The sequence below is a fragment of the Perissodus microlepis genome, chromosome 10 (assembly GCF_051167445.1).
Source record: "Perissodus microlepis isolate ML-2025 ecotype Zambia chromosome 10, ASM5116744v1, whole genome shotgun sequence".
NCBI lineage: Eukaryota > Metazoa > Chordata > Actinopteri > Cichliformes > Cichlidae > Perissodus > Perissodus microlepis.
Window position 1 is genome coordinate 19,792,512 of NC_140470.1, and position 17,886 is coordinate 19,810,397.

The following is a 17,886-nucleotide window of genomic DNA, read 5'->3' on the forward strand; positions in this document are numbered from 1 at the left end:
TATATATATATATATATATATATATATATATATATATATATATATATATTCAAAGGATTGTATTTTAAAGTAACGAGCTTTTATCACTATAGCAACAAAGCCTCCTTTTTCAATTACGTCACTACCGGAAAGATTCGGGACGCCAGGAAGAGAGCAGCGGTGTGTGAGGCTCCCGCTGAATGAAATTGAACGGCCAACTCAGTTCATTCATTCAACTTTATGAGGAAATTTGACAGTGTGTGCCAAGCATTACATGTTAGTTTGTGCTACCAGGTAAGAGTGAGCAGATCGCGGAGCTCAGTCAGTTAATGTTAGCGAGCTGGCTGTTAAACCCGGCGTGTTTACATCGTTGCTAGTCAGTGTTAGCAACCTTGTGCTATAAATATCAGCATCAGGGACAGTCACACAGTGTCTGAGCTGATTAGGTGGCATTTGGCCGTTGTGTCTTGAAATAGCCAGACGTACCATCACCTGCTTAACAATAGTAATGTCCCGTTTGGCTCTCTGTTTTATCACAAGCTGCTCTTGTTTGTTTTAAGTCGAGCTCCAGCCAGTTACATGGTGGCATCCTAACACCTTTCCTTTGAATTTGCCCGTCTCTCCCTTTCTGCAAGGTGTGCGCGTGCATGTTTGTTATTGTTGCTGGAAATTTTTTGCTTAGGGTGCGCGTGCATACCTGACTTCAGCTGCAGTCGTGTGTATGTGTGTGTGAAGAGCACCGAAGAGTCATGTCGGTGTCGGTTATCATTAAGTGGGGAGGTCAGGAATACTTCATCAGTTCTCTGTCTGAGGAAGACACGGTGTTGGACCTGAAACAGTCCATCAAGACCTTGACTGGGGTCCTGCCAGAGAGACAGAAACTCCTGGGACTCAAGGTCAAAGGTGAGATGATGTCAATGATAAGTACCTGATTTTTGAAGTATTCTGATTCTGATTTCTGCGCTAGTTAGTGTAAATAATGCTATATGAAGTCCAATCCAAGTGTGAGACCAAAGGACATTTAATCTTGTGCTTTTATTTAATTGTGCAGTCTACATAAAAGACCCTCCTGGATGCTAATCATATTTAAAATAATCACCCCTACATCTAGCCCCAGGTCTATGTGCAAAAGTTTCTGTTTTCTCCACCTATCTGCAGGCTATTGAGTATATAAATTATTTTATTATTATATAATTTTATAAAAGTTATGCATGCTCTTAATATGATTTTCAGAATTTCTCTCTCTATATATTTTCTGTTCCTTTCCCTTTCATCTTGCCCGCAGGTAAACCAGCAGAGGATGAGATGAAGCTGGGCTCGTTGAAGTTGAAGCCTAATACCAAGATCATGATGATGGGTACCAGAGAGGAGAGTCTGGTAGGTGGATAGAGAAAATGAAAAAAATATATCTGGCTGGAACTATTATAGAAGGACTGTGTGCCTGGCTAGTGTTCAGGTTTACTAGACAAGAGAGGTGAGGGGTAACTTGTAAATAATCTGTTTAGTCAGGATTTTGGAATCAGCTAGCTTTGATTAATGGATCAGAAAATGGTTGTTTAGGTGAAGATCTGACAGCCGTTGACATTTTTGAGGGATATATGCTATGGGTATAATGTACTGACTGATACAGTTTTAACCGTGCACATATTTTGTTTCGTGAAGGAAGACGTTTTAGCCCCTCCACCAGAGAATGATGACGTTGTCAATGATTTTGACATTGAGGAGGAGGTCATTGAAGTGGAGAACAGGTCTGTCAGAATTTTAGAAATTGTTGAAGGAAACCTGTCTTTGTGTGTGGATGTGTGGGTGCATTTGAGAAACAAATATTGTTTTATGTCTTCAGAGAGGAGAACCTGGCAAAAATAGCTAGAAGAGTCAAAGAGTATAAGGTAGAGGAACTAAACCCTCCTAGAGAAGGCAAGAGGCTCCTGGTTCTGGATGTGGACTACACACTGTTTGGTGAGTTGATATCATCATGTGTCTCTTTAATAAGATGCTTTGCAAGAAACAAAAGAGGAGGCTTTGCAGTTACTGTCTGTTTATCAGCTGCTTGTTTTACCATGGACACCCATACAATAATCCTGTGTGTGTTCAGATCACAAGTCATGTGCAGAAACAGGTCAGGAGCTGATGAGACCCTACCTTCACGAGTTCCTGACATCAGCCTATGAGGACTACGATATTGTAATTTGGTGTACGTATCTGTCCGTCTCTTTCCCTTGTCTGTGGCAGTGGTTCATTGCTTTTGTGTTAGAGTGTGGGGTTTTCATATAAGTATGTCTGTCTAGTTAATTCCTGATGTTTTGGCCCAAATTGAGCATCTGATCCACCAAGAAGAACAAAAAAAACAACCAAAAAACAGACTGAGCTCGCCCATTTTTGTAATGGTGGTAAATACCCAATTAAATGTCCAGTATGTGTTTGGAGAACCGTGTCCTCTCACTGAGATGCCTCTTGTGCTTGGGTGTGTGTAGACGTTGTGTTTAATTGTTATTTTTTTCTTTCATGATTTAATTCATTACTAATTAACACGCATAATGTGTTTTCTCTTTTAAGCTGCTACAAGTATGAAATGGATTGATGCAAAAATGAAGGCAAGTACTTCTCTTATTTCTTTACCATTTCTTTTATTATCCTGTACATTTTGTTGCCAAAAGGTGGCAGTGTTAACCAAGTTGGCATACATTATATGAGTGTAGATGGATCAGAAGATAACACCACTGTGTGTGTGTGTAGGAGCTGGGAGTGACAGACAACCCTAATTACAAGATTACATTCATGCTGGACAGTGGGGCCATGATTACGGTACACACCCCAAAGAGAGGAGTTGTGGAGGTTGGTACACTTGCTGTTTAAAATATTGGCCTGTGTCACTTGTGGTCACACATCAATGCTTTGGACATATCTTTCACAGAAGAAGAAATGATTTATAATATATTTGGATTTATTTTAGGTTTTTAAGCGTTATTCATTCTGGCAGTTAATGGGCCATTGAACATAACACTGCAAGAAAATCAAATTTGTATCCAATCTGAGTGTCATTATCTAAAGCCTTAATCTAATTTTTGTTCAGCATTATTTCTATAACTAAATCTGAGCATTGATATTATAGAATATATCATAGTTTCAGAGGGAACATCTCCAAGAATTTAATGTTTGTCATACTGAATAACAGAAACACGCATTAGTATTGGTAGTATCTATTTTCAGATGATCCTCAAAAAGGCATTTTGGGTAAACTGCAAGCATCACATGACTGTGACAGACAGTTTCATGGTCAAATGTTAAATGGACTGGGACTTATACAGAGTTTTTCTGCCCTAACTGACCACTCAAAGTGCTTTTTCCTACAGCATCATTCACCTAATCACACACACTACAGTCATATTAATACAGTCATATTGTAGCAATCTCCAAATGTTAAATAGGAGGTTCTGTTTACTCAAGGAGTGAGTGAGTGAGAGAGAGAGAGCTACACATGTACACAACATGCACAAAGGTTTGGTTTTGAAAGTTTAAGGCTACGTTCACACTGCAGGCGAAAGCGCATCAAATCCGATTTTTTTGACCCTATGCGACCCATATCCGATCATGGTATGACAGTGTGAACGGCACAAATCCGATATTTTCAAATCCGATCTGGGTCACTTTCATGTGTGGTACTGAATCCGATACATATCCGATGTTTTAGAAAGCGACTGCTGTTTGAACGGTCATGTCGCATTAAATCTGTCTTTTACGTCACTGACACAAGACGGATGCCAATTATCAGTGCCGGAGAAGCGCCCGATAAGACATCGCGAACGCTTCCTGGCCATCCAGCGTAGATGTCAGTGAAACTGTTGGGAAGACAACGTTGGAGAAACGTGAACATTTTATTTATACTGTATAATCTGCAGATTCTGACAGAAATCTGCAACTATCCTTTGAAGCACCGCTCCTCTAAAACAGCAATAAGGATCATTATTAGGTTATTTACATTATTATGTAAATAACAAAATAACTTAAAGCAAAAATTGGGAAACGTAAAGTCCGAAGTCTTTATATTAAGGGCCATCAGTCAAACAATATTGTTTGGTCTGGGTCTAAACAGCGCGTTGTGTGTGACGTCTTCTTTTGCGCATGCGGGCCGCTTTGAGGGTTCACACTAGAGCGCATTTACTGGTCGCATTTTATTTGTAGTGAGAACGAGCAGACAAAAAAATCGGAATTGAGCATTAAGACCTGCAGTGTGAACGTAGCCTAACTTCCACCCTTTAATGATGTCATGAGCAACATGCCCTGTCATCTTAGCTGGTGTCATGAAGTCACTGCAGGTGGAAATTCCATGTGATGAGTCAACAATGTGAAACCTTGGATCTGGAAACCTTCACTGGTTTATAATTGGTGCTTTCACAAAGGATATGCACCACACTCGATACAGAAATTATTTTTAAAAAACCCTTCTTAAAATGTGTTACATTTTAGATAATGAAAAATAGCTTAAAGTAGTTTGAGCTGCAGAAATAAACAGCCAAAATGGAAAATACATCAAACCAGGTCAGGAAATTTGTTCTCATTCTGTCCAGGCTGTCCTTAGCCTGATGCTCCCGTTGATGCCTTTGAGCACTCTCTCAGAGCTCAATATCTGAGAATGAGTCAATAGATGATCATGAGTGTCGCAGCAAATTGCTTTTTCCCCTCTAGTTTAGTAAACTGAGTAAAAGGGAAAATACATTTTACATCTTCAGGACCTTAATTTGTTTCATTGTACAAATTATTTGTTTGAACATGTGAACGCAAATGCTGTTTCTCTATTTCACAGTTACAGTAGAAAGTGTCCAAATAATTTTGACGCAGAAAGAAATCACGAATAGAAGACGAGTTTGGTGGTAAAAAAAATAGATATGCTGTCACGTGTTTTAACTAAACACCATGTGGTGATAACGCTCTTTGGAATGTACTCGAAATGCACTTTTTTTTTGTTTTCTCCAGTGAATCATCAGACGAGATAAAACAGTCAATGCCTGTCTCTATTACTTGACATCTTAGGCATTAAGCTTGTACAGACTATGGCCACGATGTTGATGCTCAGAGCAGGTTATACACACATATGCAATATAAAACCCATTTCATTCACCATTTACCAAAGCAGGATTTTGGTAGTGCGCTTCAGATGATTTGGCTTAAAACTGCTGGAACAATTGAATATTAAAAAGAACCACCCCTCTGTACTTCAAGGGCCTGAAAAAAAGATAAGTAAATCATAGTATGAAGGTATAATTTTTCATAACTTCATTAAATAAGATTACTGTGCATGAAAACATATGTGAGTCTTGGGGTGTCAAATGGGAAGCACATATATAATATGGATGTGTAGTGAGGATAAATTTGAAAAGAGGGGGTCAAGTATCTCTTTGTCAGAGATTTGTCACTAGATAAAGTTGTATACACGTCGTGCTTGCTAAGTAACTATGTAAATTCTCGGGAATGTTTCTGGCTTATGGTCCTAGGTGACATGTATCACATCGTTGTTGTTTGGTTTGTTTTTGTTTGTTTACATTCTGGTAAGTCATTTAGCACTCTAGGTGTGACTGCACGCGCCGTGACGACATGTTGTAATGTGCTTGAATACCTCTTTCATGATGTTTGTGGAGGACATTTACTGCTTTGTGCAAACATCATGGCACTGATTTAATCTATTTTATGGCTTCCGCAGGTGAAGCCCTTAGGTGTGATATGGGGGAAGTACGGAGAATTTTATAACAGGAAGAACACCATTATGTTTGACGACATTGGAAGAAACTTTCTTATGAACCCACAGAATGGACTTAAGGTTGGTTAGTTCATACAATTATCTTGACCATTTTTCTCTTCTTTTGGTACAATAAACTACAGATCTTAATGAAACTTTTTCTTTATTTGTTGTTGTGAATTTGTGTTAGATCCGACCCTTCATGAAGGCCCACCTCAACAGGGAGCGGGACAGAGAGCTGTATAAACTGTCTCAATACCTCAAAGAAATTGCCAAGCTTGACGACTTCAGTGGCCTCAACCACAAACACTGGGAGAGGTACGCACTCATTGAACAGCTAAACAGTATCATTTGCATAGTTGTAGTTGCATACTTCAAACCTACAGCACCTGCTAGACCTGAACAGCCATTTACAAGAAAATACTAGATATATTAAAAAATAACATCTAATGCCAACACACACATGAATCTTACTTAAATTTTACTTCATTTCAGATTATTTAAAGTATAAAATTCATCCTAAAAAATGCATCCAATTCTGGGGATAAATGAACACAATCTAAAGTAAGAAGGAGACTTTTGCATCCCAAGCAAAGAGAGTAACTGTGGTACTCAATGAGGAACTCACCAGTGGCAAGAAATTTGTGAAACAGTGTTGAGGTGTGCAGTAGGAATTACAGATGAGTTTAGGGTCCGGGTAGAGTTACATCAGGGATCAGTGTTGAGCTCTTTCTTATTTACAGTTGTGATGGAAAGGTTAAAAGGTGAGATCTCAGTGCAAATTTCTCCTTTGCACTTTGTTGTGTCCATTCTTAGCTTTATTTTTGTTATCTGTGATGTCGTAGGACTGTACATGGTTGGTTATTTAATCGACTGTTCAACTTATGATATAATTTGTTTGTGCTGTACATGGTACATGGTAGAGATGGCACTTTACCACTTTTTAATGTCCGATACCGATTCCGATATCATAAATTTGGATATCTGCCGATACCGATATGAATCCGATATAGCGTATTTTGTAATCAATAAAACTGTTTTTTTAATATAAATATCTTGCTGCATTTTGTATAAGTTCATACTCAAGTTTTAAAAAACAAGAGACTGAAGCTATTCTGTTATACCTGTTTGCAAAAAATACACTCAACCCAAAACATTTTATAGTTCAGCAACACTGATCAATCTAATAAATTTAAACCTACACCATCCTCCATATTCTGGTATTTTAAAGAGTACTTAAGGCAAGGCAAGACAAGTTTATTTGTATAGCACAATTCAACAACAAGGTGATTCAAAGTGCTTTACAGAGACATTAGAAACAAAAACAATGATTTAAAATTGATTAAAACAAACAAACAGAACAGTATATAAAATCAAAAATCAAAACAGATAAAATCAGAACAGTAGTTAAAATGTAAGTTTTGAAATTTAAGCTTAAGTGCGGATTTGGTGCTTCATTTAAATGCAGCTGAGAACAGGTGAGTCTTCAACCTGGATTTAAATAAACTGAGTGTTTCAGCTGATCTGAGGCTTTCTGGGAGTTTGTTCCAGATATAAGGAGCATAAAAGCTGAATGCAGCTTCTCCGTGTCTGGTTCTGACTCTGGGAACTGATAAAAGACCAGATCCAGATGACCTGAGGGATCTGGAAGGTTCATACTGGGTCAGGAGGTCACTGACGTATTTTGGTCCTAAACCATTCAGAGCTTTATAGACCAGCATCAGAACTTTAAAGTCTATCCTCTGACAGACAGGCAGCCAGTGTAAAGACCTCAGAGCTGGACTGATGTGGTCCACTTTTTTGGCCTTAGTGAGGACTCGAGCAGCAGAGTTCTGAATGAGCTGTAGTTGTCTGACTGATTTTTTTTAGGTAGACCTGTAAAGATGCTGTTACAGTAGTCAAGCCTACTAAAGATGAATGCATGGACTAGTTTTTCCAGGTCCTGTTGAGACATCAGATCTTTTATCCTTGATATATTCTTGAGGTGATAGTAAGCTGATTTTGTTATTGTCTTAATGTGTTTTTCTAAGTTTTGGTCTGCATCCATCACTACACCCAAATTTCTCACCTGGTTTGTGGTTTTTAGGTGTATAGATTGAAGTTCTCTGGTGACCTGTAATTGTTTTTCTTTGGCACCAAAGACTATTACTTCAGTTTTGTTTTTGTTTAGCTGGAGAAAATTGTGGCACAACCAGTCATTAATTTCCTCAATGCATTTACCAAGAGCCTGTACAGGGCCTCGGTCTCCTGGTAACATTGTGATATATATTTGTGTGTCATCTGCATAGCTATGATAGTTTATTTTGTTGTTCTTTATAATCTGTGCCAGTGGGAGCATGTAAATGTTAAACAGAAGGGGTCCCAAGATGGAACCTTGGGGAACTCCACATGTGATACTTGTCTGCTCAGATGTGAAGTTACCTATTGATACAAAGTATTTCCTGTTTTCTAAGTATGTTTTGAACCAGTTTAGTACAGTTCCTGAAAGACCTGCCCAGTTCTCCAGTCATTTGAGTAATATGTTGTGGTCAACTTAGTGGGAATATTAAGCAACCTAACTAATAGGGTTGCCAACTCTCAGCAAAAATATTCGGGAACCACCCCCCGCCCTTAATCGATGTAATCAACTTTAATTTAATGCAAGTGTAAAACAAATGCACAGAAATCAATTATTTTTCTACAATATTTAAATAGGTTCAACATCTTTCTTCAACAGAATTACAGACTGCACAGATGGTACCTTCCCAAAGGAAAAAGTACTATAGCTTATTTGGGTGTATATTAGACTTATTAGTTACTATATACAATAATGGATTTCTATACATTTAATCAGATGACCACTTTTGTTGTAAGATTCAGATAATTATTTATTCAAAGTTTTTAAATGACATAACAAAGAAAAGTATTTCTTTGTGGCCCCCTTTCCCTGTTAATGCCCAACCTGGCCCCCGACAAAACTTTGCTAGTCCCGCCCCTGCACAGTTACCAGCCGTCCGCTACGTAAAAAAGGATCCTGGTGTTATTTGTCTCTCAGAAACAGTTCATAACTTCCCTTCAACTCATTCATGTCACCTAAAAGGTAAACCTGTTTTTCCATCACCTGTTCAGCTCTGATGATTCAGTAAGGACATCTCCTGGTTTCATCTTCATGTTTCCCTCTCACCAGATATACAAACGGATATCATGACCAGCAGGTTTTACAGCTGTGGCTCCAGCAAACCTCAGCTGATACTACAAAGTTAATATTAAATACATTCTAACAACAGCTTATCACGCTTAAACGTGCTGCTGTTGTTTATCCACTGGTCTCCTCTTTCTAGCGCAAAGTGGGCGATAAACAAACAAGAAAGACAGGACTTGCGTCAGAAAAGCCGATCAGCTGATCATTGATCAGTTTCATGTTTGAAGTAATAACAGGAGAGGAAGGGGAAGTGAATGAGAGAAGTAGATGCAACTGCGCAGCAAAGACAGAATAACTTCAGCTTTGTGTCTATTTTTTAATTCTAGCTGAAGTACGGGACAAATCGCTTCCTTTTCACCTCAATATGGAACTCCGATGGCCAGTCCAGCTGTGGCTCAATACATCAGTTGTTAAGCTTAACGTGGAAATACTATGCAAACATTCAGGGATGAACTTACACAATTGCTTTACTTCTGTGGGATAGTTTTCGCCGAGATGAAATGCCGCGAGGCTCCAAATGCTCCAACAGACCGCCAACCGGTCTCGCAGACAACAGCCGCTCTATCACGTGACACATACTGCTCCAATGCGCCGAGCTGGGTTACGCCAAGTAGCGCGTTTTGTGAGGTGATTTTGTGATACTTTGGATCGGATTACATTTTTTATTTTTCTCCGATATCCGATCCAGTAATTTAGGTCAGTATCAGACCGATACCGATACGTAATATCGGATCGGTCCATCTCTAGTACATGGTAAAGACTTTAAATATTCTTCCATTATGTAGTTACTCATTTTTAATGTTGTGTCCCAGTGTCATTCGTACATTTCCCCAAATCAACATGAATTCAACTGAATGTGTTTAAAATATGCACTGAATGTGTGCCTGTTTGTTTCTGCAGGTACCTATCTAAGAGGCAGCACCACTGAAGAGGGACGATATTATCAGCGCAAAGACTTGGAGTGGATGCAACCAATGCGTCATCCGCTTGTCAAACACAAGAACAAACATAAAGTCCTTCATACCAAACCTCACTAAAAGTCCAACACTAACCCTACAATTACACACAAGGTCAAAACCTCAGGACTGAGACGGGCTTCCCAGTTTATATATCTGCATGTTCTCTGCCTTCTCTTAGTCTGGAACATTTGTTTGTTCAAATATTGTTTACAGTTACTATCAGTGTGCAAGGTGCATTGTGGAAAAAAAAATCCTGTTTGAGACCACACTGATTTAATGTCACAGACTCCAGCTCAACTGTTTACTCATCGTGGTCAACAAGGGTTTAATATAGATAACTGAGGTCCACTATTTCCTGAAAGTATTCGAGATCTTTTACACCTGCTTGGTATTTTAGATGGGTGAATAGTAGCAGATGTGTTAAGTTGATTACCAGTAAAAAATACTCTATCAAGCCTCTCTGCTGTACCAAGTGAGTAGGAGAAGATACAAATCTAATTTCATTATGGTTAAGGTCAGTAGCCTGCCTTCAAAGAGACTGACCGGCAAAAAGCTAAAGAGCGAAAAGAAACAAATAAGCAAAATGAAGTTACATAACCATTGAAAGTGTTTTCAGTATGCGAGGATATCCTGGTAATTTAACGTGTTTTTCTATGTAGTATTTGGATTGTCTGTTTGATTTGTAATAAATGAAGTGAAAAGTTGGAACGTCTGGAAGTTTTGTGAGCGTCAAACAAATAACAGCAGCCTGCACATGCAGACGTATGCAGCAATTCTAAAAACTACTGAGAGACCAAAATCTGTTGGTCTTAGAACTGGCTAGCTAAAATATTTCATCAAAACAAGTGGCTTTAGTGAACAAGTGTGACACCATTTGTTACGTGTCTGTAGGTGGTCACTACAAACAGGCCTGTTTTTTGTTATTTACATTCTGTACATGCATATTACAGTCAGGCTTCCATGGCTGGATATTCATGTGCATACATGTCCAGAAACGTATTCATGTTTTTCTGTGCATGCTGATTCTGTTACATCACAGGACGCAACACTCGAACGGACATAAAGCATAGGTTTTATTTCGTTGATGCTCGTTAGATCGTGACAGCTCTTCATTGAAATGTTTCTGGAACATCCAAATGTCAATGAACCAACTAAAGGTGATGAGAATACAAGAACTGGATAGCACATTTTTTTAATTGTGTGTTTTGTTTTTTTCTCTTTTGTAACTAAAGTGGGTTTTTACACATTTCACTACTTATTAAGGTGGGCCTCATTTTATGAAGCTGAAGCTCTGGAAACATAAGCTATATGATATGTCAAGCAGTCCCTGGAAATTCAGTTTCTTTTCATTTCTTGAGCTCTGCCTTTTTTGTGTGTTTTCTTCATTTCATCGATGAAATTGTGGCTGTAAATAGGAAAATAAACCTTTTTTTGTACCTCGCTTGCTTGTACTGTTCTACATTCCTGAGGTAGTTAAAAATGAGTTAATCTTTTACAGTTAGAAACATTTCATTACTTCCTGTTCATAACTGTACACCATGAACACCATAAAAGATTAATTCATTGAATAAAGAACGTAGACACTAACGACCTGGCCAATAATGACACCTCCCAAAACACCATGGTTTCTAGTGCCCCCCTCCCCTTCATTATTACTGGCTATTATTTTCCTACTGTTGTCATTGTTATTACCTATTGATGTCTCACGTAGCCACATGAGGAGTTAATACACATGCAACTCGCACAATATCAGAATATAAAATATGCAAATATGTACAAGTGCTTTAGTTTTATGATTTTGTGTTTTTTCTAGTTTGTCAGTGCATTTTTCATCTTTTGTATGTTCTGCACTCAAAATAAACTCGTCATTACTATAGATAACCCATGGGTTTCAAATACATTTTGAGATGCCCTGTTATAAAATGAAAGAAAATACAATAAACTGACATGTTCATTAATTTATTATAAAATGTTGAGAAACATTCTGAACAGATATAAATAAGTTAAAAAGGGCATGAAGGAAATACTAATTCATTTCAATCACAGTACAAATCATTATTGTAACATTGTTCTGTAGTTCCACAGACATAACGAATGGGGATGAAGAGGGATGAATAAATACTGTACAGGTATACATTCACTCCTGAAGCACAGCTTCATATGTTGTGCATCACTTGAAAAAATGTATTAGACCATTTTTTTTTTCCTTCTGAATTACAATATTTTTAAAAACTGTTTTCCTCTTTCTGGTGCGGCAGCAGAGTCCAGCGGCTAATGCTTAGCATGCCACGTTATGTTTGTTCACTCTGTTGGTAAAAAGAACAAAACAGTACAGATTGGATCAGCCAGTATACAACGATTTGTAAATAGTGTGAATCCTTGCACAGGAACAGAATTAGCAAAAAATAAATAAATAAAAATCAATACACTTACGTGCACTGACTCCAGTGGCTCCACGGCCCTCTGGTGAACTTGTCCTGAGCTCGCACACAGAAAACATACTTCTTGGTCTTAACGCCAACCTCGTATTTGGTTGTATCAGTGGTGATATTCTGCACAAAGAAGAGGCGACTTAATAAAGACAAAGAAACCTCGACTAAACTGGACATCAGCAAAAAGATATGAATCTGGTGTATAGATGTACGTGTATTAATTACAATTATTTGATTGTCACTGTTGCAGGGATGTCCACTGTGCACCAGCTTGACCTCAAACTGTAGGCCAAAGAAGGTGCAGGGTTTCTCCCAAGTATCAGGGTAGTCCCAGCTGAACACCTTCCCATCACTGATGTGCAGGTTAGGGAGTTTTGACGGTCTCACTTTATTGAGTTGGGAGGGAGAGAAATGAGGTGGGCAAAGGTTAAAAAAGAAAGAGAATGGAGAGAGGAAATCACGGCACGATGACTAAGAAAGTTACTTTTCATACGCTAAAATACACAAAAACAAACTTACCAATTTCTCTCAGGTAGAAAGACTTTGTGTAGGCCTCCAAACGAGCATGGCTGCGTATGTAAACGGTGAAGGAAATGCGATGTTGCTCCTCTTTGTATGGGCAGTGGGCATCCTGGCAGCGAATCCCTGATGCATCAGCATCCAGCTCACAGGGGATATCTTCAGTAAAACTGGAATATAAATATAAGTTGATGTTAAAATACTATCTAGAGCACCTCCTCCACACCAGCACCCAACCAAAGTATGCTATGCATTGTCTTTGTCCTTACCGTTCAGCCTTAACCAAAACCACACTGGCATCAGATCTGAGCGCTGTTCTTTTCCAGGAGCAGTGAAAGAATCCTGTATAGTTTGGTGCCGAGCAGTGGATGTGACCTGGAGCAACAGAATTACTGTCAGTCCCCTCCCTCTCTTTTGTTTAATGTTCTTATGAACAGTGTAGCTTACACTTGTAGTGTTTCATTGTTCTTCTAGATCCCATCGAGTAAACACAAATAAATCACTCAGGGCATTGATATAATTGCTGTAAACGAGAAAAAAAGCTTTGTAGCTGCCTCTTCACTTCAACTTTAAGGTTTTGTTCCATCACAGGAAAACATTGCCTCATAGCACAAAACTGCAGAAACGTAATGTTTGAGATTTACAAAGCTGAAACCTTATGGAGAAACATGAGCACTAACAATGTGATGATGGGCCTAATATAAAGCCTGCTCACTGTGTTGTTCTTTTCCCTCATCTTCTCTATTAAAATTCCTTTGACACTACTAATGGTGATCCTTTGATCCAGTTTCTGTTTTCTGCTCTGGAACCCCACCCTTACACCCTTTCCCTATTTTTTTTTTCTTATCCTAAATCCCAATCTGACCATCATCTTAGCTGTTCAGTCCCATCAATACCATTTCTTCTTCAGAGAAAGCCTGAGGCTAAATCCAGTCAAAGAAAATCTGCTCTTTGCCCTTTTCCCTTCATGCATGCCTTCTTTGTTCTCCCTCCCCTACTCGTTTCACTTCTTTCTTTGTCTTTGCTCCTTTCCTTCCTTCTTCCTTTTTTTTTCAACTTACCTCCTTCTCTGTTTTCCAATATGACTGTCCTGTTGTCTGGATTAAGCTGGATTAAGATCATAGTGTGGTTCAGGTATTCTCCACTTGGACTGAGGTGGCAAGTGTAGTTTCCTCCTTTCATCTCCTCCACCAGGACCTGGACTTGGTTCCCCTGCAGAGGCGGATTGAGCTCCTGACCTGAGACACGGACATGTTCATTGTTACAATGTGGTCATAAAAAGCCATAAAGAGACAAAGGGGAAAGTTTGACGTCTGGATAAACAAAAGCTTGATGAGCTATAGAGCAAACAAACAAAAGAAAGTTCTTGTGACTTTGACTTTTTCTTTACTTAAGTAAAATTAATTGAATTAAAAGCTGCTTTACCATTTTTCTTCCAAAACACAGGCTCATTCTGAAAAGCTTCTCCGCAGGTCAAAGGAACGTGAACCATGCTACCCGTAAAAGAGGGCACCCTCAGGACCACAACTAGGTAAAGCAAAAAAATTGATTTTACTGTTGGTGAAATAAAAACAAAAATGAAAACATGGAGGAATATTCAAAGACAAGGAGATACCATTATCCATGAGTGTCTCGACATCTGCTTGCTGGGTGTCAGAGCTGGCGCCACTCAGTATAGCCCACACAACCATGAGCAAAAATGTATGCATCTGTAACAAAAGAAAGGAAGTGATGGGACTCATACATAAGCAAATAAAAATATTTTTTTAAACCTTGAAAAAAGTGAAATAAAAAAAAAAACAAGTACAAAATTAACCCTTTATATCAAAGCAGTGTTAACTACAATAAAATAACAACAAAAGAATTGTGAACTTGGAAAACTAATTAAAATCAAATAAAATTACAGAGAAAATATCCTTAGTTTAACTATCTGTTAGTTTAGTAAAAAATAAAAAATAAATCTAATAAAAAAATTAGAAGATATCAAATGAAATAGTATATAAAAAAAATAATAATCAGATATTTCCTCCTAAAACCTTTTTGACCCCTCAAAGGATGAGAACTCAAATTTGTGAACCAGTACAACAGCATTTTCCAAGTGTGTACAAGTATTTTCAATTATATAAGAAGTTTTAAACATTTTGATTTTTACATAACCCAAAGTGAGCAGATTATTCCTCCTCCTGAATATCTGTGACAATCAGATGGAATATAATAGATCTTACCTTGCAAAACTTGATCCAAAATCTCACACTGGAACCAGATGTAGTAAGCAGTGTTTGTCTGTGTAAAGGCAGCAGCTGCAGCTGCATTTATACGTCAGGCTGAGAAATCCCCACTCAAAAGAGGAACTCTTTAATACCTGAGCAATGATGACGATGACAATGGACCACACTGCACATGAAAGGAAATTTAATGAATGATCAAAATTACCACTAGCTTTCCACCCGGCTCTCCTATTTTGTTAAGCTTGATTAATTTAGCTGTGTTGAAGACGACAATTCATTCGGTTCAAAATCCACGTTGTAATCTGATGTAGGATTGTGTTCACACTAACCACTTTGGGGGGGAAGTAAGGCCAACTAATGATACAGAAACTTCTGTAAAACAGAACTGCAACCCCTAAAATGTTTAAATATGGTTATACGCAGGTAATCTAGAAAGCCGTCATGGGACTTCTAAAGAAGAACAAGAAAAAGGACGCTTCCACAGAATGCGTCAAGAGAACAGAATCATCAGGGACGAAATAAAGGAGAAAACCCAGATTATAAACAAAACAAAAAAACAAAACAGGATTACCTGAATGAGTTTTGTAAACGCAATGACCAAATGGAAAAATCACTGTTGCATTTTCTTTTATTTTTAACATATACATCTGGGAAGTTACCTGCAGAGCGTTTTCTTTCCAAAATAACCACTAACATTTAAGCATGCCTGTGTGGTTGCATTTGTAATGACAACTCGTAGACCCTTTCCTATAAATACACATAGGTATAGGGGTTTCTTTTGATTAACCTTTGTTTATTTAAAAAAAAAAAAAGGCAACAGATGACTCAAGGGGAGTGTGTTTTATGCTGTTTTGAAAGGAAATGCAATTTGTTTGCTTGGACCCTCACTTCAATTAAGTAAAAGGTTTTTCCCCACCACTATCCTATTTCGTATTCTTATGGGGACTGAAAATGTCATATCATACTAACCTTACACCACATCCACTTCCCTGTGTGTGTGTGCACGGTGCGACTTTTCTCAATATTAAACAAGTGGCTTATCAACTCTTTAACTTCCTTTGTATTTTATAGGAATTGTGGAGAGGCAGCTGGCATTCCTTCCTCATACCAGCTGAATGATAGCAGGTATGTCTTTGTCAAGGTGGGAATGCCGCTTAGCAGCACTTCTTTCAAAAGCAAATCCAATTAATCAATGCTTGCGTAATTGGGTTTTTCAAGAAAACTTCCAGTTTCTGCCAGGACTAAATGAATGGGCTTAAACAATGATGTTGAAATTATAGAGAAAAGAGACTACAGGAAAAAGGGAAAACTTAGTGTGTATTATGTGCTGTATTATTCCTGTTAAAGAGACTAGACAGATAAAACAGATTAGATTATCATGAATATATCAGTGTCAGATCCTGAAATTATAATTTGATCTTTTGGGGAATCCTACATTTTAGTTTTTTAAAGATTGATAAGACACATTACTGAATTGTAATCACACAACAAAGGACAGAAACACTTAAATTTAGGTGTTTTCAGTCCCACAGAGCATAAAACCATCAAGCCAAGCAGTCTGCCTTTACATTCGTGAAAAAATGAGTTGTTCCAATGAGCTAACTGGATTCAAGTGTGGCGCTGTGACAGGCTGCCACCTTTGTAACAAGTCAGTTTGTGAAATTGCTTCCCTCAATCAGCTGGTATTATTGCAAAGTGGAAACATTTAGGAAGCACAGCAACTTAGCCGCAAAGTGGTTGACCACGTGAAATTACAGAGCATGTGGGGGATGTTGCTGAGGCACATGGTGTGTAAGAGTCAGTAGTGCTCTGCTGTTATATTTGTAGATATGACTCAGAATTTGCAAAATTCCAAAAACACCCGTGGCATTAACATCAGCACAAAAACAGTGCTCTGGGAGCTTACATTACATTACATTATTATGGTGTTGTGACTGAAGCCAGGAGGCGATTATTTTAGCCTGACATTTATAATGGAAATGGCTACAGTACCTGTCCAAAGACCCAAACAAATTAGACAAGCCAAATGTTGTTTTTTTGTTTTGACATTTTAAAACCATTCTGAGGGTTTTGTTCAAATTAAAACTGATGCAAAATATTACACTTATAGGTGTATATGTGTAAATTCAGTACTCACGCTCAAAAATGGTATTGAGGATGTCACACAGCTCATTTTACCCAAGTAAAAAGAAAGAAAGTTAATTTTTGCCCTTAGCCTTAACCTTTCCTTTCAATATTAGCCACAAAATACGAGATAATTTTTTCTATTTGTAACTTTAAAATGACGCTATGTGCATGGGAATACACAAGGGGTGATCGTGGCTCAAGAGTTGGCAGTTCGTCTTGTAATTGGAAGGTTGCTGGCTCGAGCCCCGGCTCTGACGGTCTCGGTCGTTGTGTCCTTGGGCAAGACACTTCACCCGTTGCCTACTGGTGGTGGTCAGAGGGCCCGGTGGTGCCAGTGTTTGGCAGCCTCGCCTCTGTCAGTGCGCCCCAGGGCGGCTGTGACTACAATGTAGCTGCCATCACCAGTGTGTAAATGGGTGGATGACTGAATGTAGTGTAAAGCGCTTTGGGGTCCTTACAAATACAGGCCATTTACACAATACTATGCAATCCACAAACAATTACATTATGAGACCATTTGACGTGTAATATTTGTAATGTATTAACCAAAGAAAATGAGTGAGGAAATCACCTTAATTAAAACGCAAGAAGTGGAAAAACTAAGCAAGTCATAAACTAGCATTAAAAGACAATCCCAGAGTTGTAGCAAGTGTAAGTATTGTGGCATATCAGTCCAGTATGTCCCAAGTCTTCATCGAAATATGAAATTGTGAAAGAGAGATCGAAG

General features: G+C 38.4%; 2 protein-coding genes across 4 annotated transcripts; one reads left to right on the plus strand and one right to left on the minus strand.

The window, feature by feature from the left end:
- The first annotated feature begins 127 nt into the window (after window positions 1–127).
- On the plus strand, window positions 128–11,294 carry ublcp1 (ubiquitin-like domain containing CTD phosphatase 1). 3 transcript variants are annotated; one of them, XM_084940572.1, is made up of 11 exons: window positions 128–273; window positions 615–882; window positions 1,265–1,356; window positions 1,642–1,727; window positions 1,823–1,938; window positions 2,075–2,173; window positions 2,536–2,573; window positions 2,716–2,814; window positions 5,678–5,794; window positions 5,904–6,031; window positions 9,795–11,294. In XM_084940572.1, the coding sequence occupies exons 2-11, from the start codon at window positions 729–731 to the stop codon at window positions 9,820–9,822; spliced, it is 957 nt and encodes a 318-aa protein (XP_084796698.1). In that variant the 5' UTR covers window positions 128–273; window positions 615–728; the 3' UTR covers window positions 9,823–11,294. The 3 variants fall into 3 exon arrangements, with proteins under 3 accessions (XP_084796698.1, XP_084796699.1, XP_084796700.1); XM_084940573.1 differs by having other exon boundaries at window positions 662–882; XM_084940574.1 differs by having other exon boundaries at window positions 715–882.
- Window positions 11,295–11,780: 486 nt separating this feature from the next.
- Window positions 11,781–17,800, minus strand: il12bb (interleukin 12B, b). The gene is made up of 9 exons (XM_084940570.1): window positions 15,030–17,800; window positions 14,420–14,513; window positions 14,230–14,331; window positions 13,866–14,042; window positions 13,074–13,179; window positions 12,805–12,974; window positions 12,511–12,671; window positions 12,287–12,405; window positions 11,781–12,159 (listed from the first exon to the last, which is right to left on the minus strand). Exons 1-9 carry the CDS (start codon window positions 15,114–15,116, stop codon window positions 12,132–12,134), a joined length of 1,044 nt encoding a protein of 347 aa, XP_084796696.1. The 5' UTR covers window positions 15,117–17,800; the 3' UTR covers window positions 11,781–12,131.
- Between the last annotated feature and the right edge of the window lie 86 nt (window positions 17,801–17,886).

Bases quoted from the DNA above. Each gene is read 5' to 3' on its own strand.
- ublcp1 (XM_084940572.1), top strand. From the start codon at position 729: ATGTCGGTGTCGGTTATCATTAAGTGGGGAGGTCAGGAATACTTCATC. The intron at 1,728-1,822 runs GTCTGTCAGAAT...TTATGTCTTCAG, and splicing joins GTCATTGAAGTGGAGAACAG to AGAGGAGAACCTGGCAAAAA. The intron at 6,032-9,794 runs GTACGCACTCAT...TTGTTTCTGCAG, and splicing joins AACCACAAACACTGGGAGAG to GTACCTATCTAAGAGGCAGC.
- il12bb (XM_084940570.1), bottom strand. From the start codon at position 15,116: ATGCAGCTGCAGCTGCTGCCTTTACACAGACAAACACTGCTTACTACA. The intron at 12,975-13,073 runs GTAAGGACAAAG...TTTATATTCCAG, and splicing joins GTTTTGGTTAAGGCTGAACG to TTTTACTGAAGATATCCCCT. The intron at 12,672-12,804 runs GTAAGTTTGTTT...AACTCAATAAAG, and splicing joins TTTCTACCTGAGAGAAATTG to TGAGACCGTCAAAACTCCCT.